At 39.6% G+C, this 20369-nt stretch overlaps 1 protein-coding gene across 1 annotated transcript in view; it reads left to right on the top strand.

Annotated features, from left to right (window-relative positions):
- IMPG1 (interphotoreceptor matrix proteoglycan 1) overlaps positions 1–20369 on the top strand; it is a 126839-nt gene that overhangs the window by 44147 nt on the left and 62323 nt on the right. Inside the window, 6 exon segments of the mRNA XM_021693551.1 lie at positions 1050–1202; positions 7277–7335; positions 11332–11352; positions 12944–13191; positions 14569–14645; positions 15778–15856. Of these exon segments, the coding sequence (XP_021549226.1) occupies positions 1050–1202; positions 7277–7335; positions 11332–11352; positions 12944–13191; positions 14569–14645; positions 15778–15856 (637 nt within the window).

Genomic DNA, 20369 nt, shown 5'->3' on the forward strand with positions numbered 1-20369 from the left:
ACATCAGTAGTCTGGCAAGTGTGAATCTACATCCTCTGTGTGCCCTATTAAGGTTAGAGGCTATGCTGCTGTCCCATGGAAGAGAGGACCTTGTGATAAGAAATGAGGAGAAACTAACTACATTGACTACCACCCACATGAGATTTGTCCCTCATGTCATTTTCCATTGGTTGGTCTCTTTCAGCCTCCACAGCTCTAATTTCACTAATAAGAGAATATGTACATTACCAAAGACATTTCGTTTTCTACAGACATGTTTTTTACTCTTTCAAGAAAGCTGTTCAGACTTCATGATCATCTGGCTACCCAGTATTGAAAATCTGTCAAACCCCAAGTTTGAAACCCAGCTCTAGGCTTGCTCTGTACCCTGGGAGCCCAGGTGAATTCAGAACAGTGAGACTCCTGCCTATTCCCAGTCCAGACGGCAAGAAGGATGACCCCTGGCCCCCTTGTGATCAGAGGCCAAATCCAGCTTCTCAGAGGAGTGCTTCTCTTCTAAGTCACATGCTACCAAAGGTGGCCCAAATACGCCATTCCTTCTGAGAGATATTTCAAACCCTCTCTTGACCTGACAGTGCTTACTAACTAGTTTCAATGTGAAGTTTAGGCACAAATGGTCTCATTAAACAAGTCTAGAGTCTTCTCTAAAAAAGATTGTATTAATATCTCAGCATCCTTGGGTTATTTTGGGTAATCCGATCCTCATCAAAGAGTATTCATAAAGTTACACAAGAATGTGGCATGATCCCAGTGATGCTCTGCCAGTGTATATGAATTATGGGTGTGTCTATATGTGTAAATGCTTTCATGAAGAGCACATAGTCATAAAATTGCAGTGTTCTCAAGGATTCTAAACAGTTAACTTATTGGAGTTTTGGTACTTTGTCTCTCAATGAAATTCAGAGGACACTTCTAGTTAATAGGATTTCAATTCTAAAAGCACTTGAGCCTTCATAATACACTTCTTGAGACAATATCAATATATATTATTTAATATTACCCTATGCTTATGCTTTATGTTAATAGAAGACTTTTGTTTTTTAATTTAGGAAAGAAAAGTTGAATCCACTAAAGTATCCAAGGGCCCACTGGAGCAGAAGGTGGAGCTGAGCATCACTCTGGCAAATCAGAGGTTCAAGGCAGAACTCACTGACTCCCAGTCCCAGTATTATCAGGAGCTGGCCGCAAAGTCTCAACTCCAGGTAAGTGAACCCACCCCACACAACCACAGCCCAAGTCATGAATCAGAATCTGAGAGCCAGCAGGACCTAAACCATTTGAGCTAATAGTTCCAACTTCTTGTAACTAGGCCTTCATTTTTAACCATTAGAAAGAAATCAAAGGGGTGCCTGGGTGGCTCAGTTCGTTAAGCGACTGCCTTCGGCTCAGGTCATGATCCTGGAGTCCTAGGATCGAGTCCCTCATCGGGCTCCTTGTTCAGCAGGGAGTCTGCTTCTCCCTCTGACCCTCCTCCCTCTCATGCTCTCTCTCTATCATTCTCTCTCTCTCTCAATAAATAAATAAAATAAAAGAAAGAAAGAAATCAAAAACTGCAATAGGTCCCAAAATGTTAGGGCAAATGGATCTCTAGAAAAGTTTCTATTCTAGCTTCTCTATCTTAAAAGTCACTTACATTTAGGTTTTCTTTAAATATTAGTAGGTTTTTAAATCTCCTTTAACTGAAAGTCACTAAGCACATATTCTAAAGCTCTAAAATGTTCATGTAAGCACCAACTACGGAATATGCTCGGTTGAAATACGAATTTTTAACCCATATTTGTCTTACATAATATTTCCACTTTTGCGGTTTAATGCAATTTCAAGCCCTGACATTTTTCATGGGTGAAAGTGAAGGGCAGTTATGTTGTCCATGCCATCCAGTAAACTCAGGAGCTATCCCAAGATATCTCTTCCATCTCTGACCATCATCAGCCCTGCCCACCTCTTCACTTGCCACAGGAGGAATCCAAAGCTCTGTGCTGACCGTGGCTTCTATACACCATGATAAGAGTCCTGCCTTCCTTTCCAGCCTCATCTTAACACTAGTTCCTACCCATCCCCCTCCTTTGCACACTACAGGACATACAAACTGCTTGCAAATCTCTTCTCACCTTTAGCCTTTCCATATGCTGCCCCCTCTGTCTTCGGTGTCCTTTCCCTGGGTTTCATTTTACAAACTTCATCAAGGAAATTTCTCTCCAGCCATCCTAGGTTCAGTACCTCTCCTCTGAGCTAACACACAGTACCCACTGCTGTCACAGCAGTTATCACCCTGTCTTGAGATTGTTTGTTTACACGTCAATGGCCTTTCTTGTCTCCCTTTCTCCCTCTTCATCTCTTCACCCTCACTGCCTTCAGGCTCTGGGTGTCCCCTTGAGGGCAGGAACAGTTTCTTTATCTCTGAGGACTTACCTGCTAATAAGGAGTTGGGATGCACTTAACTATTCAGTAATTGTAGAAATGCAACTGAAAAATAGATGCATTCATAAGATAACATAACCATGACCTACATTTATGGATAACCCAAGCATCTCACACAGCGTGGCCAGGGAACCCACAGGCCCCTATTTCTCATATGTGGAGAATTCAAGGCTTACTTCCTCTCAACTGGAGAGAAGATGAATAAGCAAAAATTTTAAACCTCCAACCACTCCCTGCATCACCGTTCAGTCAATAAAATGTAAAGAATCATTTCTACAAACTTCAAAGAGAAAGCATCAGCATGGGCTGTTTATGAACCAGAGAAATACTTAGACATGGATTATTAGATAGAATGAATTAAAGAATAGTCCTTTAACTTCCTATTTGTTCTTTGAAATATTCTTTTCAGAAAGTTCTTAGTATAGTCAGAGTATCTTCAAAATTGGATAGTTGGCCAAGATTCAAACCCAAGCAGCCTGGCACCAGAACCCCTGTTCTTAACTATTATGCTATACTTCCTACTTTTTCCCAAACAAATATCTAGGAGGCGGGGATTTTTGTACCATCATCAAATAAACATGTCCATTCTAGACTCTGAAAACCTCATTAGCCAAAAGATGATGTCTTGCTCGGTCTTTTCCGGAGACCCATCACATCAGTCCTGCTGGTTCCTCCGCATGGTTGCTGGCTTCTCTGAAATGGAGCCCCTCTGCTTAGAGCATCTGTTCCCTTTCCAGGCTCCTGAGCAATCCAGACCACCTAGCAGCCTGCCAACACATAACTAAGCAGCTCCACCGCAGCCCATACGAGCATCAGCACAGCCATTCAGGCCTCATCAGGAATTAACGGACAGTGCTTTGCAGTAATTTAATTTCCACAATAAACCTAATGAGCAATTTAATACAAATGTCAAAAGGAATGCTTAGTTGTTGTCTGAATGCTTTCTCCTCTGCAAACATTCAAGAGAATTCAACACGGCTTCCTTTTTATAGCCCCGTTAACATACGTTCCAGCAGAATCAAGGAGGCCCCTGTGCAGTTAGTATTATTAATAAGGTTAACTGGGCACTTAATTAGCAATTTAGTGGTTAGCACTCCATGATTGGAAGGTCCCCAGAAGATTATTTAGCAGAATTAACTGGAGGCCTTTGTCATCTCCTCCCCAGATGTCTTCTGCACCCTCCTAAGCAGAGCTGACTCTTAATCAATCATAGGCAGGTTCACAAAGAGGACATGGACAATAAGCAGAATTCCCCTCCACCGGAGCCAGGGCTGTGGAGCACTCCTGGAGGGCGGGACGGCTCTCCCTGGGGATGTTCCCTGCTGCCCATGCTGCAGCTGTGGGCTTCTCTGGAAGCAGTTCTGTGCTTGATTGATTGTTTCCATCTGTATAACAGCATGTCTGATACCCTGGACAAGAAAGAGGAACAAGTCAGGGTCTGAATTTTCTTCTCCAGAAACTGCTGCTCACACTTAAACGTTCAGTCCCAGGTGTTGTTACTGGAATGGCATGACAAATGCCTTGTGGCCCCAGAGCCATTTGTCACAGGAGGCCAGAACAGACCTGAAGCACATACATAGCTCCCTCCTACCTGCCCCCGTAATAAAGACCAGATCCACATCACCTAAACTCCTAGCTCTCCTCTGTTAAACCTGTGGTGGGGATGGTAGTGGAGGCACAGAAACTTATTACTCAGTCTCCCTGCCCTGGACCCCTAAGGGGACCCTCACCCTGTCCTTCCCCCCATTGAGTCTTTCAAAAACAACTGACCGAAGGCTTGCTCTGTCTGCTCTTGTCAGGCTCCATGGTGTGTGGCCACTGAGGAAGTAAAAGAAAATTGGGCTATTAAGGAGCTAATAATCCAGTAGGAGAGAGAAAGACTAAGTAAATCAATAATGCAATCGCATCAACTCTTTGCCCATTGTGTGTCAGGCACTGATTAGTTATTCCTTACAGGAACCTTACAATATAGGTATTGTTATCCCTTTTTGGCTAAGGAGATCAGATTCAGAGAGACTGAGCAATAAACTCAAGGCCTTACAGCTAGAAAGTAGCAGAACCAGTATTTAAACTCAAGACTACACAGCTACCTCACCACCCAAAAGCTGGCCTACCTTCATCACTGCAGTTACTAAATACTCAGGGGATTAAAACTATTTTTAACATTGATGAAAGAAAATATGATTTAGGAGGTAAAGCAGTCTGCTGGAAAAAGAAATCCGTGATGGATTTCAAAGCCCAGTGTAAGTGATTTAGGGATTATCTGTGCATCACTGCCCTAGTCCTTGGCATAGATAATGTAGAGTCAGCAGTAATTTTAGGTACAGTGACAATGCAGTGGCATGTCGATGAGTTTAGAGAATGAAGAGAGGCACTCAAGTCAATTAAACAAAATTTGTTGAGTCCCTACTATGTGGAAGATGATCTGCTAGGTACTGAGAGGGAGGGAGATGAAGACGAGTAAATAAGACATGGTCCCTGAGCCCAAGGAGCATAATCTCAGTGAGGGAGACATCATGCAGCTCATAGACTGTTTTATGGGACATACTATAATAAGTTCTAGAGTAGTAGGGAGAAGAAATAATTGAGCCTGACTTCAGGGCTCTACAGATGCTTTTCAATAGAGAATGTGTTTGGGGTACCTGGGTGGCTCAGTCGGTTAAGCATCTGCCTTTGGCTCAGGTCCTGATCTCAGGGTCCTGGGATTGACCCTTGCATAAGGCTTCCTGCTCAGCAGGGAACCTGCTTCTCCCCCTGCTCATGCTGTCTGCTCTCCCTCTCCCCCACCTTTCTCTATCTCTCTCAAATAAATAAATACAATCTTTAAAAAAATAAAGAATGCATTTGAGCTGGCTTTGAAAGATGGGGGCGTGGGAAGTCAAAAAGCAGAAGGTAGACATTGCATCTTGGGCTAAAGGGGAAAAAAGTCATAGAAGTCTGGAGGAAGTATATGTTGTATTTGAGGAGAGATAGGCCTTGGTTTAGTGAGACTAGAGGATCCAATATTGACCAAGGGGGTAATGATGGCAGGAAGGACAAATGATAAAGTACTTGGGGAATGGAGGCTGTAGATTGTGGAGGGTCTTAAATGCCATTTTAAAGAACTGGACCTTCTTCAAAGAGCAGTGCAGCCCGCCAGGGGATTTTTAGTAAAGAACAACAGATATGGAATGATTACCCTTGGAAATAAAAATGTGGTCAAGGAGACATCTCCTCCTTTTCCTCCTGCCCCAACATATTCCTCCCCCAAAATTTCTCCTTCCTTTCCTCACGCACACCAAGAAAATCCTTTCAGCAATATAGGAGGGGAGATGCGAAGGGTATGCCTGCCATGGGAATAAGAACATGGTGGAAACAAAATGTATATGGGATTCAAACCACCAGGAGTTGGTGACTGGATGTGAGGGGAACAGAAGGAAGGTATTAGGGTTGCTGGGTTTTCTGGCATGGAAGATGCACAATAAGTGTTTATGAACCTGACTAGGATAGAGAGCCCAGGAGGAAAGGCAGATTTGGAAAGAAGAGAATGACTCTGGTTTGGACATATTTAATTATTGACCAAGTTGGGATATTCATGTGTAGAACTCAAAGCTAGGTCTCAGGTGATCACTGAAGCCATGGGAGAAAATGAGATCCCCCGAGGAGAGGCAGAGGAGGGTGGGCACAGGGAAGAAAGGACCAGTCCCTGCTTACCTGCTCAGCCTCACTTTCACCCTGAGCTCCCCTCCAAGCTTCACTACTAATGAATCTCTTCCTCTTGGTCTCTCTTGCCTCCCAGCCTGCACAGGAGTGAGCTGGATGGGGCAGTGCCCATCGATGTGGCAGTGTGTCCCCAGAGCCTAGCAGGGTCCCTACAGTCAAGCTTACTGAATAAGTGGGAGAGTGAGATAAGGAGGCTGAGAATGCAAACTTCCAGAGTCTTTATATTTGAAGTAGAGAGTGCAGACAAGAATAAGATGGAGTAAAGAAGACTAAGAAAGTGGTCCTTGAGATAGAAGAAGAACCAGAAGGAAAAGCAGGCACACTGTGGGAGAGGAATGGAAAATGCCAGTGGATTTAGAGAGAGCCAGGAGGCAACAGCCTGGAGAAAATCCTCCCTCCTGGGCAAAGTCAGAGGCAAAAGCCAGACTGTAGTGGGTCAGGAGTCATTGAGTATAGCAATTGTAAAATATTCTGATAATATGCCTCATTAGCAAGGTCAAACTAATTAAGAAAATTTATTGTAAAGTCCACATAAATCTACATGTGAATCTAACTTGTTAGAGTCTGCTTATACCATTTTATTTAGTTACAGCGCCATTTTAATTTTAGTAATCTCTTTAACATTATATTTTCCAAATCATCTCATTCAACTCAGAAAATATGATAGTTATTCTGTGTATAAATAAAAATACTGTAGCCAAAAAAATTTCTTCCAAGTATCACCTTAAAGTTATTTCATATTCTATTTAAAGTAACCATTAAAGTGGGTCAGAACTACCCAATTGCAGCTTTTTTTTTTTTTAAGAGAAAGAGAAAGTGTGGGGTGGGGAGAGGCAGAGGGAGAGGGAGAAAGAGAATCTTAAGCAGGCTCCACTGAAATCATGACCTGAGCCAAAATCAAGAGTCCAATGTTTAAATAACTGAGCCATTGAGGCACCCCCAATTGCAGCTTTTAAATAAACAGCAAAACACTTTCCTCTGGATTTCAGAAAAAATAACTAAGAACAAAGAGTTTGGCCTCAATAGTTGCTTCACTTTTCCATTTTCATATTTTTCCCCAAACTCATCAAAAGTGTTTAGGCTTTTTTTCAGTTAGGCAAGATCTGACCCAGTAGAGCCAAAGAGTGTTTCATAAATTTCTTTCTTTCTACAGATGGAAAAGGTATTTAAGAAACTTCCAGGATTCAAAGAAATCCATGTGCTAGGATTTAGGTAAGTAAGAGAATCGGACTCTTCTCAAATTTTAAAGTACTTCCTCCCTGTCCTTTTTTAAAAGCAGTGTCATGAGGATTATAAGGTTCTTCCCCCCGTCCCTGAGTTGTTTAGCCCTGCCAGATCCTGAAAACTGAATACATTTCAGATAAAGCAATTGTCTAATTAGAACATGATTCTAGGTGATTTTTTTAAGGAATAACACAGGAGCTATATTCCTTCCTTCCTCTGGAGTCAGAAACACTGCTCTCTATAGAGAGCTCATCTGCTATCCTTGGCAATGTTATTAATGAACCTCTTAGGAGAACACCTCAGTAGAGACAGGTCAAAAGAAGAAGCAATTAGTTACCTTGGTGTCTGATTGCCTGGTTCCCTGTTGAATGTTAAATATCATCATCATTGAAACAAATCAGGCCGACCCTAGGGAATCAGGTGAAACTAATAAAAAGTAGTACCTATGGGGATAAGGAAGTTGAAGGAATGGGGTAGAAAGGGACAGAGGTGGAAACAATACTTCCCAAAATATACATTTTATTATCATTTTGACGTCTGAGCTATAGTAATGCATTACCATGCAACAATTATTAAATGACAATTTTAAATAAAGGAAATGAAATTAAAGAATAGTGCCATGCCAAAGTAGTTGAGTTATGTTCCCCTGGCTTCCCCACAAGCAGGCCTATATCCATTAGCATCTCAACACTCTATAATCTGGGTGGGTTCATGATTTTTGGCAAGCAGTTTTGCATCCTCTTTCTAAGTTCTCATTCAAAACATCTACAGGCAGGGTCATAATATATTTTTTTAAATGTGCCACAGGGTATATGTCAGCCCTGGTGTATCAGAACGTGACTCCCTGCCCCAAGGGGGATTTGTAAAGTGGGTAGAGAAGGCCTCCCCCAAAGTACTTCCTGGCCCCTCCACCGTCTATTGTCTTAAAGCTAGAAGGTGCCAGAGCAAGTTTCCATACTCATGAAGAATAGTTTCTGGGCGATCTCCACTGGTTCTTTCCTTTCAAAGCTATCAGGCCTCTCTGATTTGTATGACTCCAGAGGAAGAAAGTATTGAAAAGTGAAAGTTATAAAAGATGAAAACTTTAATATGTACCACAGCAGACTCATTTTTCTTTATTTCAAGATGCTGCTCCACAATATTCCATGTGAAATCAGATGGATTAGAGAGAAATAAAAGGTGATAGTAGAATATTCTGCATAGATGGCAAGGTCTTCTGGACAAGCCACTGCAGCTAAAGAGCAGATGTCTCATTTAAAGCTGAAGGAAATGATAGGAACAGTCCTCTTGGTGAATGTTCAAATTGCTCATTAAGCCCTCCCTTCAAATAAATGAAAAACTAATAAAAAAAATCTATTTCAGAAGAAAACAAAAATGTTAGGATGATGCAATTTCACAAGGTAAAAAAAGTATATCCACTGAAGCTGCATTTTCCCCATGTGTTTATCTCTGTAAGACTTTATTCTTATTTCTGCCAAATATGCTTATAAAGTAAATTTGACCATATATTCCCAATGATTTCCATTATGGAATGAATATTTAGTCTCCCAGAAAACATTTTGACCCTGAATATTATAAACAATATGCTTACGAGTGTGGCAAGCTTTTAATCATAACTAACAATGCTCAGAATATAGTAAACTTAGTATGAAGGAAATTACTTTCTCATGGAGCCAGATCCCCTAAAACCCTATGAATCTCCTGATACTGTCTTTGTGTCAGCTCATTTGTATAAAACCTGATCTACAATTTAATAAGTATGTTTTTTATTAGTGACCTTATTTGATTCTCCCAACACAACTGGGAAGTTTTGAGGACATCTATTATTAACAAATAATAAGGACGAACAGAAAAAGATCCACTTTAAATACTGCTTTATCTCTTACAGCAAATATGGGAAACTATTAACAATCATTTAATTTGGTTGGAGGGTATACTCCTTCAAAGACTAGTTCATAAATGTCCATAGCAGCTTTATTTGGAACAGCTGAGGACTGGAAACAACCCAAATGTCCATCAACAGAGCAATAGATAACACAAATTGTGGACTATTGTTACCGTAGACTACTACTCAGCAGAGGAAGGAACTATTAGAATACACAACAATGTGGTTTCATCTCAGAATAACTATGTTGAGTGAAGGAAGCCAGAGGAGAGGGGATATATTATTATTCCACTTATATGTAACTCTAGAACACACAAACTAATCTGTAATGACAGAAAACAGATCAGTAGTTGCTTGGGGAGGGTGAGACAGAAAGGATAGGAGGGAAGGGTTTCAAAGGGGCATGAGTAAACCTTTGGGAGGAATTAATTTGATTGTGGTAATGGTTGCACAGGTATATAGTATCAAACTTAGATCAAATTGTACACCTTCAACATGTGCAGTTTGTTTCATGACAACTGTATTTCAATGCAGTATACATTTTTTTTTAAATGAGCAGGACTAGGGTCTTGGCTCAGGGAGCCCTGCCTCTCTCCAAACTACAAGCCACTGCTAAAAGAAGCAGGGGGCAGGCCCTAAATGAATGTCTAGTTGGTACAGAATTCCCTCCCACAGAGCAGCCCCAATGATAAAGTCATAGATTCTCCTCTGTTTCCAGAGAAGGAAAGTAGTAGCAGTCTATTTCAGTCATATTTTATCAAGGGATAAAAGTTAAATGAATTCAGGGGTGCCTGGGTGACTCAGTCAGTTAAGCGTCTGCCTTCAGCTCAGGTCATGATCCCAGGGTCCTGGGATCGAGCCCCAGCATCAGGCTCCCTGCTCATCAGGGGAGTCTGCTTCTCCCTCTCCCTCTTTCTCTGCCTGCCACTCTGCCTACTTGTGCTCTCTCTCTCTGTCAAATAAATAAATAAAACCTTAAAAAAAAAAAAGTTAAATGAATTCATACTCCAGGCAGAAAGAGCAGCAACACAAATCCCATCACATGTGTAGAATGTCTTTGTCAACAAATATCATCTGAAATGTAAGATGAGAAAGCTGAATATAGCTTTTAAACTGAATTCATATATATGCCCAGAGGAGTCCAAAATCTATTTGTCAGTTTGATGACCAAATGGCCTCTTTTGAGGCATGGGCAGGTAGTGGCATAGAAAATGGGCCCAGGCTTGAAGTCAAGCAGGACAGGGTTCGAATCCTGGCTCTGCCACCTTCCAGCTAACAACTTCCCCTCTGTATATGTGTTCCTTTTTCTGTAAAATGGGGATTATGTTGTTGAAAAGATTAAATGAGGATGCATATAAACTGTCTGGTGCAGACCACCCACTCAGTAAACAGGTGTTTATTTTTCTTGCAACCTGTTCCATGATGAATTGTGCTATTCCCTCAATGCTTACTGATTAAAGCAATTTGAAAAATAATCGGTCAACAAAACACCAGTTCCAGTGTCCAGTCTCAGATAAATTACTTCCAGGATTAAATTAATCATTTAATGCTACTCAGAGGGTGAGAAATTCATTTATAAAATACTTTCTTTAAAAACTTCCTGGCACCAGCACCACCCAAAATGTAAGGTGTTTATGATATATTTGCCACCTCTTTGGGAAGAATATGAAGAAATCAAAGAGTTTACAAAGAGAACCAAAAGTACATGTTGAACACTACATTTGAGACAAATGATGTACTATATGTTGGCTAATTGAATTTAAATTAAAAAAAATAAAAATAAAAAGTATATACAATCTTTGAACAAAGATTGAATCCTAATCAGAAACATCATGTAATTCTGTTTACTTCCTGAGATTCATATGGCTCTCAAAATTCCCATCCAAATTCTGATGGCAGTTTATGTATTTCCTTCAAATTTCTGGGCAAACATGGAAGACAATGGAAAGAAATCTCTCTCTCTCTCTCTCTCTCTCTCTCTCTCTTTCTCTCTCTCTGTGTCTCTTTCTGGTATATGAAATGATTCAGTAAATGTCTTAATAAATCTCCTAAAAATTCTTTCTCCCTTGCATGTTCCCATTGCATATGGTGAAATGAAGACCAAAGAAAGGAAGAGATGGGTAATTTGGATTTCCTGATGTTTTGAAATATAGTACCTTTTCCCCCACAAATTTATATGCTGATCTTTTACAAATAATTTTTACATACAAAGTCTGGGATAAGCCAATGACTTTTTATTGGTGTCTTATTTAAATGAGAGTAATTGATCAGTTACTCAGTAGTAGAAAAAAAACTCCAGTCAAAATCACTACATGAGATAAATATGTAAACAATGATTTGATCAGTGAAAGTGTACTCTGTAAAACTCAAAATCTAATTAGAAAAACATAAAAACACATTTCTGTGAGGCAAGCATGTTTTAACAATTTCTTAAATATCATTTGTGATGGGAAATTGTCTGTCTGAATGCACACTTGTACAAGCAGCCAACCTAAGTCTGGAATAAAGCAGAGAAACTAATTTGCTCCTTGGTTCCAAGGTCAGTTTGAATTGGGACAGAGCCCACTATACCTTGGAGAGCTCAGTAATAAGAATCCAGCTTTGGCTTCTCTAACTGACTAGTGAAATAATGAACTGTAGACTCTGACTGATTGTGTGGCCCAAAGAACTGCCAGGAGTACACAATATCAGTTCCTGTGGCTTTAAAATACTTGTGCATCTCTCTGTGTGGATTTATGGCATAAACTAAAAGGTAAACCTGATCCGAGAAGAAAGAGTTATAGAGATTCCTATTTCATTTTTATATGCAAAAAGGCATCAAGTCAATAAATACAATAATAAATATGGTTAATTATATACTACTTCCCTTTCTCTTTTCTCACACCTTTCTTCTAAGATATCTTAAAAGCAGCTTGAGGGAAAAAAATTATGTTTGATTTAGAATTTTGTTTTTTAATTAAAAAATATTTCTTGAAAGAACTAGAAGAGAAATAACGTTAAGAATTGAAGCTTTGGGACGCCTGGGTGGCTCAGTCGGTTAAGTGTCTGCCTTCGGCTCAGGTCATGATCCCAGGATCCTGGGATCGAGCCTCATATTGGGCTCCCTGCTCAGTGGGGAGCCTGCTTCTCCCTCTCCCTCTGCCTGCCGCTCCCTCTGCTTGTGCTCTCTCTCTATCAAATAAATAAATTAAATTAAATTAAATAAAAAGAATTGAAGCTTTGACTTGGTTACGATATGTACATGCTGCTGTCCCACTGCTGTATCCTATGCTGCTATTTCATAGACCCTCCTACAGAAGGCTATTTGTAGAAAAAAGGACAATTCATCCTTCTTGCTGATTGGCACTTCATGACTTTACTTATAAGGCCACCAAAAACACTGGTGAATAATAGGAACTCTTGACAATTAATACTTTTTCATAAAGAATAAAGTAAAAATCTATGATCACTTGATTCAGTTAGTAGCCAGTCTTCAAGCTGAACTTAACCCCCATCCTGGCATTCTGTCTAACAACTAAAATATATGTCAGTTCTTCTTCCACATTTCAAAATTTTAATAAACATTTAAACTAGTTTTGAAGTGGGGTATTCTTTAAGAGCCCATCAGGAAAGAGGATGAAGCTGTCAGAAATCTTTATAGCAACATAATTACTCTCTTTATAAAGCATGTAACAATGGGTTTGGGTGGAATGTGTCCTCTGCTGTCTACAGTTCAAGCTCCATAGAGACACGACTTATGGCCATCTTTAAGAGAGACAGTGCAGAAGTAAAAAGCCCTGCAAGTGACCTCCTGTCTTTTGATTCCAACAAAATTGAGAGTGAAGGAGTCCCTCATGGAATGATGGAGGAGGACAAGCAACCAGAAATCTATCTGACAGCTTTAGACCTCAAAAAACTGATCAGCAGAGCACTGGAGGAAGACAGATCCTTGGATGTGGAAACAATTCAGTTCGCTGATGGTCAGTTGGTGATTTCATAGTTCTGGTTTTATCCTCATTCCAACAGCAACATTAGTAGGTGCGAATGTCTCATGGTCACTATCATTTCAACTTGGGCCTTATAGAGTCAATCATTTCTGTGACAGGAACATCATGAGTGGTATAATTTCTCTTTCCTCACTCCAACCTGCGTGTCATTTGATGAGCTCTTGGTGCTACTTCACAGCAAGAATAGGTCTAGGAGAAGCCCAGAGTTTCAGTTCAGTAGTTAGCCACAGTCATCCGGTGGAGTCCAGGTGTAAAGAAGCACCCATGGACAGTTCTGTTCCATTGGCACAACCCAAACAGATTCCCTCACCTAGTAAATTGGTTGAGTCCCAGAAGGAAACAGATGGCCATTCACATTGGGATAGCATGAGGAGAGTTTGATAAAGGAACGGTTTATAAAGTTTTTCCTAATACACAAAAGAACAGGAAAGTTCCCTAGTGCTTGAGCAGCAAGACCCATTACTGCCTCTAGGCATGAAGGGTTTGCCTAATGATCTAAGCCTTCCCAAGACCAGAGGGCAAAAAGCCATTGATATAGTCCATATAAATCAACCTCCTAGGGCATAGAATAGCAGGGAGAGGAGAGGAGAATGGATCTAAAAAATTCAACAAGATCATCAGGCACACTCAGGATTCTCAGAGGGTATCTGGAGGGACCCATGAGCCTAGAACTCATTATGCCCAGCACTCTTGGCATAATAGATGAACACTAGAAATGCTATTTTAGTATGACACAGCATGAAACTGGCATTCTCTGTTAGTTCTATTTCTCTGGTTTAGATCGTCAAACTCAACACTGGAAAACATCAAAATGTCCCTTGGGACAACATGCAGGGCAAAGGAATCTCCTAGGCAAGAAAAGGTGAGCTTCAGACTCATCTTAGAGATTATCTGGTACTCTGGTTTGTCTCTGTTCAACCTTCTTGGATATTCTGAGAATCAGGCTTCAAGGTGGAAGTAGGACTCTGCAAATGGTCCTTGGTTCCAGTGTTATTCTAGCTATTTCTCTTTGTGAGCTTCATTATATCTTCATCCCCACTGGCCTAGCCAATCAACTTGCCTGCCTGATCCAAATCTATACAATAAAACTAAGCACCCTAAAAATCCACTTTAATAACTGTTCTTATCTCATAAACATATAAGATGTACCCCTTGCATCTGTCCTCCAATATATCATTCACATCAATGACCATTACTTTATGTGATGCTGATTTCTTAATGATTTGCTATTCCAGTCCTTAAAAACTGATAATTGCCACATTTTTCAACCCTGACTGTTTTAGTGCCCAACCACAAAAGAAACAAAGAAAAAGAAAGAAATACTCAAACCTTGTGATTTTTCACCTGCAGAATTTTTTGGGTCAGTGCCAGGCTTCGATCCTGACTTCCACTCAGTGCTGCCTACACTCCTTGCTGATATCACAAAGGTAAGTGAGTTTGTTGTTCTTTTGTTCTTCAAATAGGAACAAAGCCTCAAAAGCTTCCATCAAAAAAAAAAAATCAGTTTAAAGACTGAACAGAGCAAAATCTTCTTTGCAATGCTAATTATAATTTTTTTCTGTCTTATAGGCAATACTTTGTTGCCCACTTCCTGTTTCTGTATTAATAAAATATGATACAACTTGCATTTCAAATACCCTAAAATTCAAAGTTTTCTTCAATGTTGTTAGATTTTTGTTTCACTTAGTGTCAGAACTTGCTGTTTTGATAAAACAAACACATGTTCATGAGCTGAAAAGAATACTTAAAGCAGAATATATAATTTAATATTGACTTTTGGAAATAGATATAAGCATAAGCATATTTATAAGCTTGTTCTTAATTCTTAAGGTCTTACCTGTATTTATTTATGAGGATTTCATAAGTATAATGTCTTCAAAATAAAATAATAAATTCTGGGATGCCTGGGTGGCTCAGTCAGTTAAGCGGCTGCCTTTGGCCTGGGTCATGATCCCAGGGTCCTAGGATCAAGTCCCACATTGGGCTCCTTGCTCAGCAGGGAGCCCGGTGTAGGGCTCGATCCCAGGACCCTGGGATCATGACCTGAGCCGAAGGCAGACGCTTAACGACTGAGCCACCCAGGCGCCCTAAATAAAATCTTTTAAAAAAATAAAATAAAATAATAAATTCTCGAATAATTTTTGTACTTCATTTAAAGCTATGTCCACTTAATTTATGCCAAGAGTTGTCACTGGGGTATTGAAGTGCTGACTAAGCTGTATTCCTTCTTTAAATGAAGCAATTCATAAATTCCAACATGATAGACAATTCAGAGTATTTCAGTTATTAGTTGACCCTACCCAGGCAGACTCAGCTAGCCAAGAAGCCAATTGATCATATTTTGCCACTGTATCAATGCATGCTTTCCTTTCATGACAAATTTCTATATCAGAACCTATATCAGAATCCATAGTAGAAAAAAAAAGAATCCATAGTAGATTCAAGTCAACTACAAAATGATTGCTTAAATTTAAATGAAAGAAAAAATACAGAGTATAGTCCTTCTCACATACAGGGAAAGGTCACTTCTCAACATGTCTTTCTCAATTCATTCTTCAGGATGCTACTTTGAGTCCAGAACTTCCTCTTGGTCAATCCAGGCTTGAGACAGTGGGCAGAACAGGACACAGTATACCTGGTGAGTTTTTTTACCACAAAGTCTATGTTAGCTGACTATATCCTCTATGAGGAATCCCTCTATTACACTACCTCAAAGACTAGTGGTAAAGTCATTCTCAACTCAGGAGAAGGTTTCCTCACATCAGCATTTCCAAAAGAAGAGCAATCCATTGAACCACCCTCTTCTGAAGAGGAGGACACCCTCAGTGTCCTTCCCTCAGCTCTGGGCCCTAGGCTCACAGAGAGCACTGACAACGCTTTCCTGATGGATCTGGTGAAAGAAGCTGAAACCAAAGCAGTACCAACTGCTGCCACACACACACAACAGCCATCTCTACCAGGCTTCAAAACTTAGAGTCCATCAGGACAAGGTAAGTCATAAGGGACAAGGGACTATGGCAACACAGTATTGGGCCTTTATAGTCAATATATGTATTCTGTTCACCATATACAGGCTGACCATTCATACCATCTGTTCTGCTACATAGGTTTCCTTAGTGTCAATTAGCTCACGTGTAATTGAAAAGTAAGGATGTCAGTAAACATTGAAATCCTCTAGGTTCACTTTTGAATTTCTAAAACTTCATTTTTGAAAAGTTCAACTTTATCACAGTTAAAAAGGAATTTTTAGCAATTTATGAAGACTTTAAGAAAAAAATGAAAATTCTGCAGCAGAGTCTTTTTTTAGTGCAAGAAGGAGCTGATTTAGTGGCTTCAGGAATCCCTATGCTTTCCACTTTATATAACTCTCTGGTGAAACTATACATAAAAATGTCTTTAAGGAAACATGAACCCCAGGACATAAGGCTAATAAGGATGAATTGTGATTCTAAGTGCAAATGACACAGGAGATTTGTTATAGCTGATTTCTTTTAATTTTTTTAATTCTTTTTAAAATTTATTTTTTTAATTCAAGTATAATTAACATACAGTGTTATATTAGTTTTAAGTGTACAATATAATGATTCAACAATTCTATACATTTCTCAGTGCTCATCAAGATAAATGTACTCTTACTCCCCATTATCTATTTCACCCATCCCCCCCATGCACCTCCCATCTGGTATCCAACAATTCTTCCTCTGTGTTTAAGAGCCTATTTTTTGTTTGTCTCTCTTTTACTTAGTTCATTTGCTGTTTCTTAAATTCCACATAAGAGCTAAATCATATGGTACTTATCTTTAATATCTGATTTATTTCACTTAGCATTATACAGTCTAGGTCTATCTATGTTATTGCAAATGGCAAGATTTCATTCTTTTTATGACTGAGTAATATTCCATTGTGTGTATGTATATATATATATCATATCTTCTTTATCCCTTCATCTGTCAATGGACACTTGAGTTGCTTCCATATCTTGGCTATTGTTAATAATGCTGCAATAAACATGGGGGTACATGTATCTTTTCAAATTAGTGTTTCCATTTTCTTTGGGTTAATGCCCAGTAGTGGAATTATTGAATCATATGGGAATTCTATTTTTAATTTTTTGAGGAAACTAGTGTTTTCCACAGTGGCTGCACCAGTTTGCATACCCACCAACAATTCACAAGGGTTCCTTTTTCTCCACATCTTCTCCAACACTTATTATTTCTTGTGCTTTTTATTTTAGCCATTCTGACAGGTAGTCAGGTGATATCTCACGGTGGTTTTAATTTGCATTTCCCTCATCATTAGTGATGCTGAGCAGCTTCTAATGTATCTGTTTGCGATCTGTATGTCTTCTTTGGAAAAATATCTATTCAGTTCCTCTGCCCATTTTTTAATTGGATTATTTGGTTATTTTGGTGTTGTGTTGTGTAAGTTCTTTATGTATGTTGGATATTAACCCCCTATCGGATATATAATTTGCAAATATCTTCTTCCATTCAGTAGGTTGCCTTTTGTTTTGTTGATGCTTTCCTTCGTTGTGCAAAAGCTTTTTATTTTGGGTATACTCCCAATAGTTTAATTTTGCTTTTGTTTCTGTTGCCAGAAGAAACATCTAGAAAAATATTTCTATAACTGTGGTCAAAGAAATTACTCAATTCAGGAAGAGAGAACATAGATCTTATCTCTAGATAGGAGAAGTATCAAAAACTTTATGGCCATTTATAATCCACTACAATCCACATCAACCACTATTCTGACTTTCAAATTATTTAAAAGTTGGTTGTAGGGGTGCCTGGGTGGATCACTCGGTTAAGGGTCTGACTTGATTTTGGCTCAAGTCATGATCTCAGGGTCCTGGGATGGAGCCCTACATTGGGCTCCACTCAGGGGCAATCTGCTTGAGGATTTCTCTCCCTCTCTCTCTCTCTTTCTCTTTTTCTCACACTCACTAAAATAAATAAATAAATTTTTTTTTCACCAATGAGAGTTTTTTTTTAATTCTTATGTTAATCCCCATACATTACATCATTAGTTTTAGATGAAGTGTTCCATGATTCATTGTTTGTGCATAACACCCAGTGCTCCATGCAGAATGTGCCCTCCTCAATACCCACCACCAGGCTAACCCATCCTCCCACCCCCCTCCCCTCTAGAACCCTCAGTTTGTTTCTCAGAGTCCATCGTCTCTCATGGTTCGTCTCCCCCTCCGATTTCCCTCCCTTCATTCTTCCCCTCCCGCTACCTTCTTCTTCTTTTTTTTTTTTCTTAACATATATTGCATTATTTGTTTCAGAGGTACAGATCTGAGATTCAACAGTCTTGCACAATTCACAGCACTTACCAGAGCACATACCCTCCCCAGTGTCTATCACCCAGTCACCCCATCCCTCCCCCCCCAACCCCCACTCCAGCAACCCTCAGTTTGTTTCCTGAGATTAAGAATTCCTCATATCAGTGAGATCATAAGATACATGAAAAAAAATAAGTTGGCTGTATAAAGCAAAGCAAACCTTTATGGTAAAGTTGTTGATAGTAAATGTTCATTGGATTCCTTTCTTTCATTATGATATCATAAAACCTTATTAAAGATCAGCATTTCAGGTAGTTAATAAAAATGATACTGTATCTATGATGAGTATGTTATTGTATTTTCAAAATTGCTTTACTGTTCTCATTATATTTATACATTCCTTCCATTCAAGGTTATATTTTAGAACACTAAAGCTGGAAGGAATCTTAGACATAATCTAGTTAAGCTACTGTGCTTCATGGATAAGAAACTCAAGGCTAGAAATGTGAAGTGTCTTACTCAAGGTCACACCATAGCTGGTTGCAAAGCCATGACCATCTGTCAGTTTTCCTCCACCCACTAAGTTATGTTTGGCTTAACTACCCCATCATTAAAAAAAAAAATTCCCTCAAACTTCCTTTGCCTTCAAACCACAGCTTCTTTTCTATTTTACTACACTGTAGATTTTTTTTTAAGTTTCACCAAGGTTTCACCTCTAACCATACATAACAGGGACACAATTTTCACAAAAATCACAGATGGCTTCCTAATTAATCAATAATCAATAAATTATTTTTATTTTTTTTAATTTTTTATTGTTATGTTAATCCCCATACATTACATCATTAGTTTTAGATGTACTGTTCCATGATTCATTGTTTGTGCATAACACCCAGTGCTCCATGCAGAACGTGCCCTCCTCAATACCCATCACCAGGCTAACCCATCCTCCCACCCCCCTCCCCTCTAGAACCCTCAGTTTGTTTTTCAGAGTCCATTGTCTCTCATGGTTCATCTACCCCTCCGATTCCCCCCGCTTCATTCTTCCCCTCCTGCTACCTTCTTTTTTTTTTTTTCTTAACATATATTGCATTATTTGTTTCAGAGGTACAGATCTGAGATTCAACAGTCTTGCACAATTCACAGTGCTTACCAGAGCACATACCCTCCCCAGTGTCTATCACCCAGTCACCCCATCCCTCCCACCCCACCCCCACTCCAGCAACCCTCAGTTTGTTTCCTGAGATTAAGAATTCCTCATATCAATGAGGTCATATGATACATGTCTTTCTCTGTTTGACTTATTTCTCTCAGCATAATCCCCTCCAGTTCCATCCACGTCGTTGCAAATGGCAAGATCTCATTCCTTTTGATGGCTGCATAATATTCCATTGTATATATATACCACATCATCTTTATCCATTCATCTGTTGATGGACATCTTGGCTCTTTCCACACTTTGGCTATTGTGGACATTGCTGCTATAAACATCAGGGTGCATGTACCCTTTCGGATCCCTACTTTTGTATCTTTGGGGTAAATACCCAGTAATGCAATTGCTGGATCATATGGTAGCTCTATTTTCAACTTTTTGAGGAACCTCCCTACTGTTTTCCAGAGTGGCTGCACCAACTTGCATTCCCACCAACAGTGTAGGAGGGTTCCGCTTTCTCCACATCCCCGCCAACATCTGTCATTTCCTGACTTGTTAATTTTAGCCATTCTGACTGGTGTGAGGTGGTATCTCATTGAGGTTTTGATTTGGATTTCTCTGATGCCGAGCGATATTGAACACTTTTTCATGTGTCTGTTGGCCATTTGGATGTCTTCTTTGGAAAAATGTGTGTTCATGTCTTCTGCCCATTTC

Source organism: Neomonachus schauinslandi, chromosome 8 (assembly GCF_002201575.2).
Source record: "Neomonachus schauinslandi chromosome 8, ASM220157v2, whole genome shotgun sequence".
Lineage (NCBI taxonomy): Eukaryota > Metazoa > Chordata > Mammalia > Carnivora > Phocidae > Neomonachus > Neomonachus schauinslandi.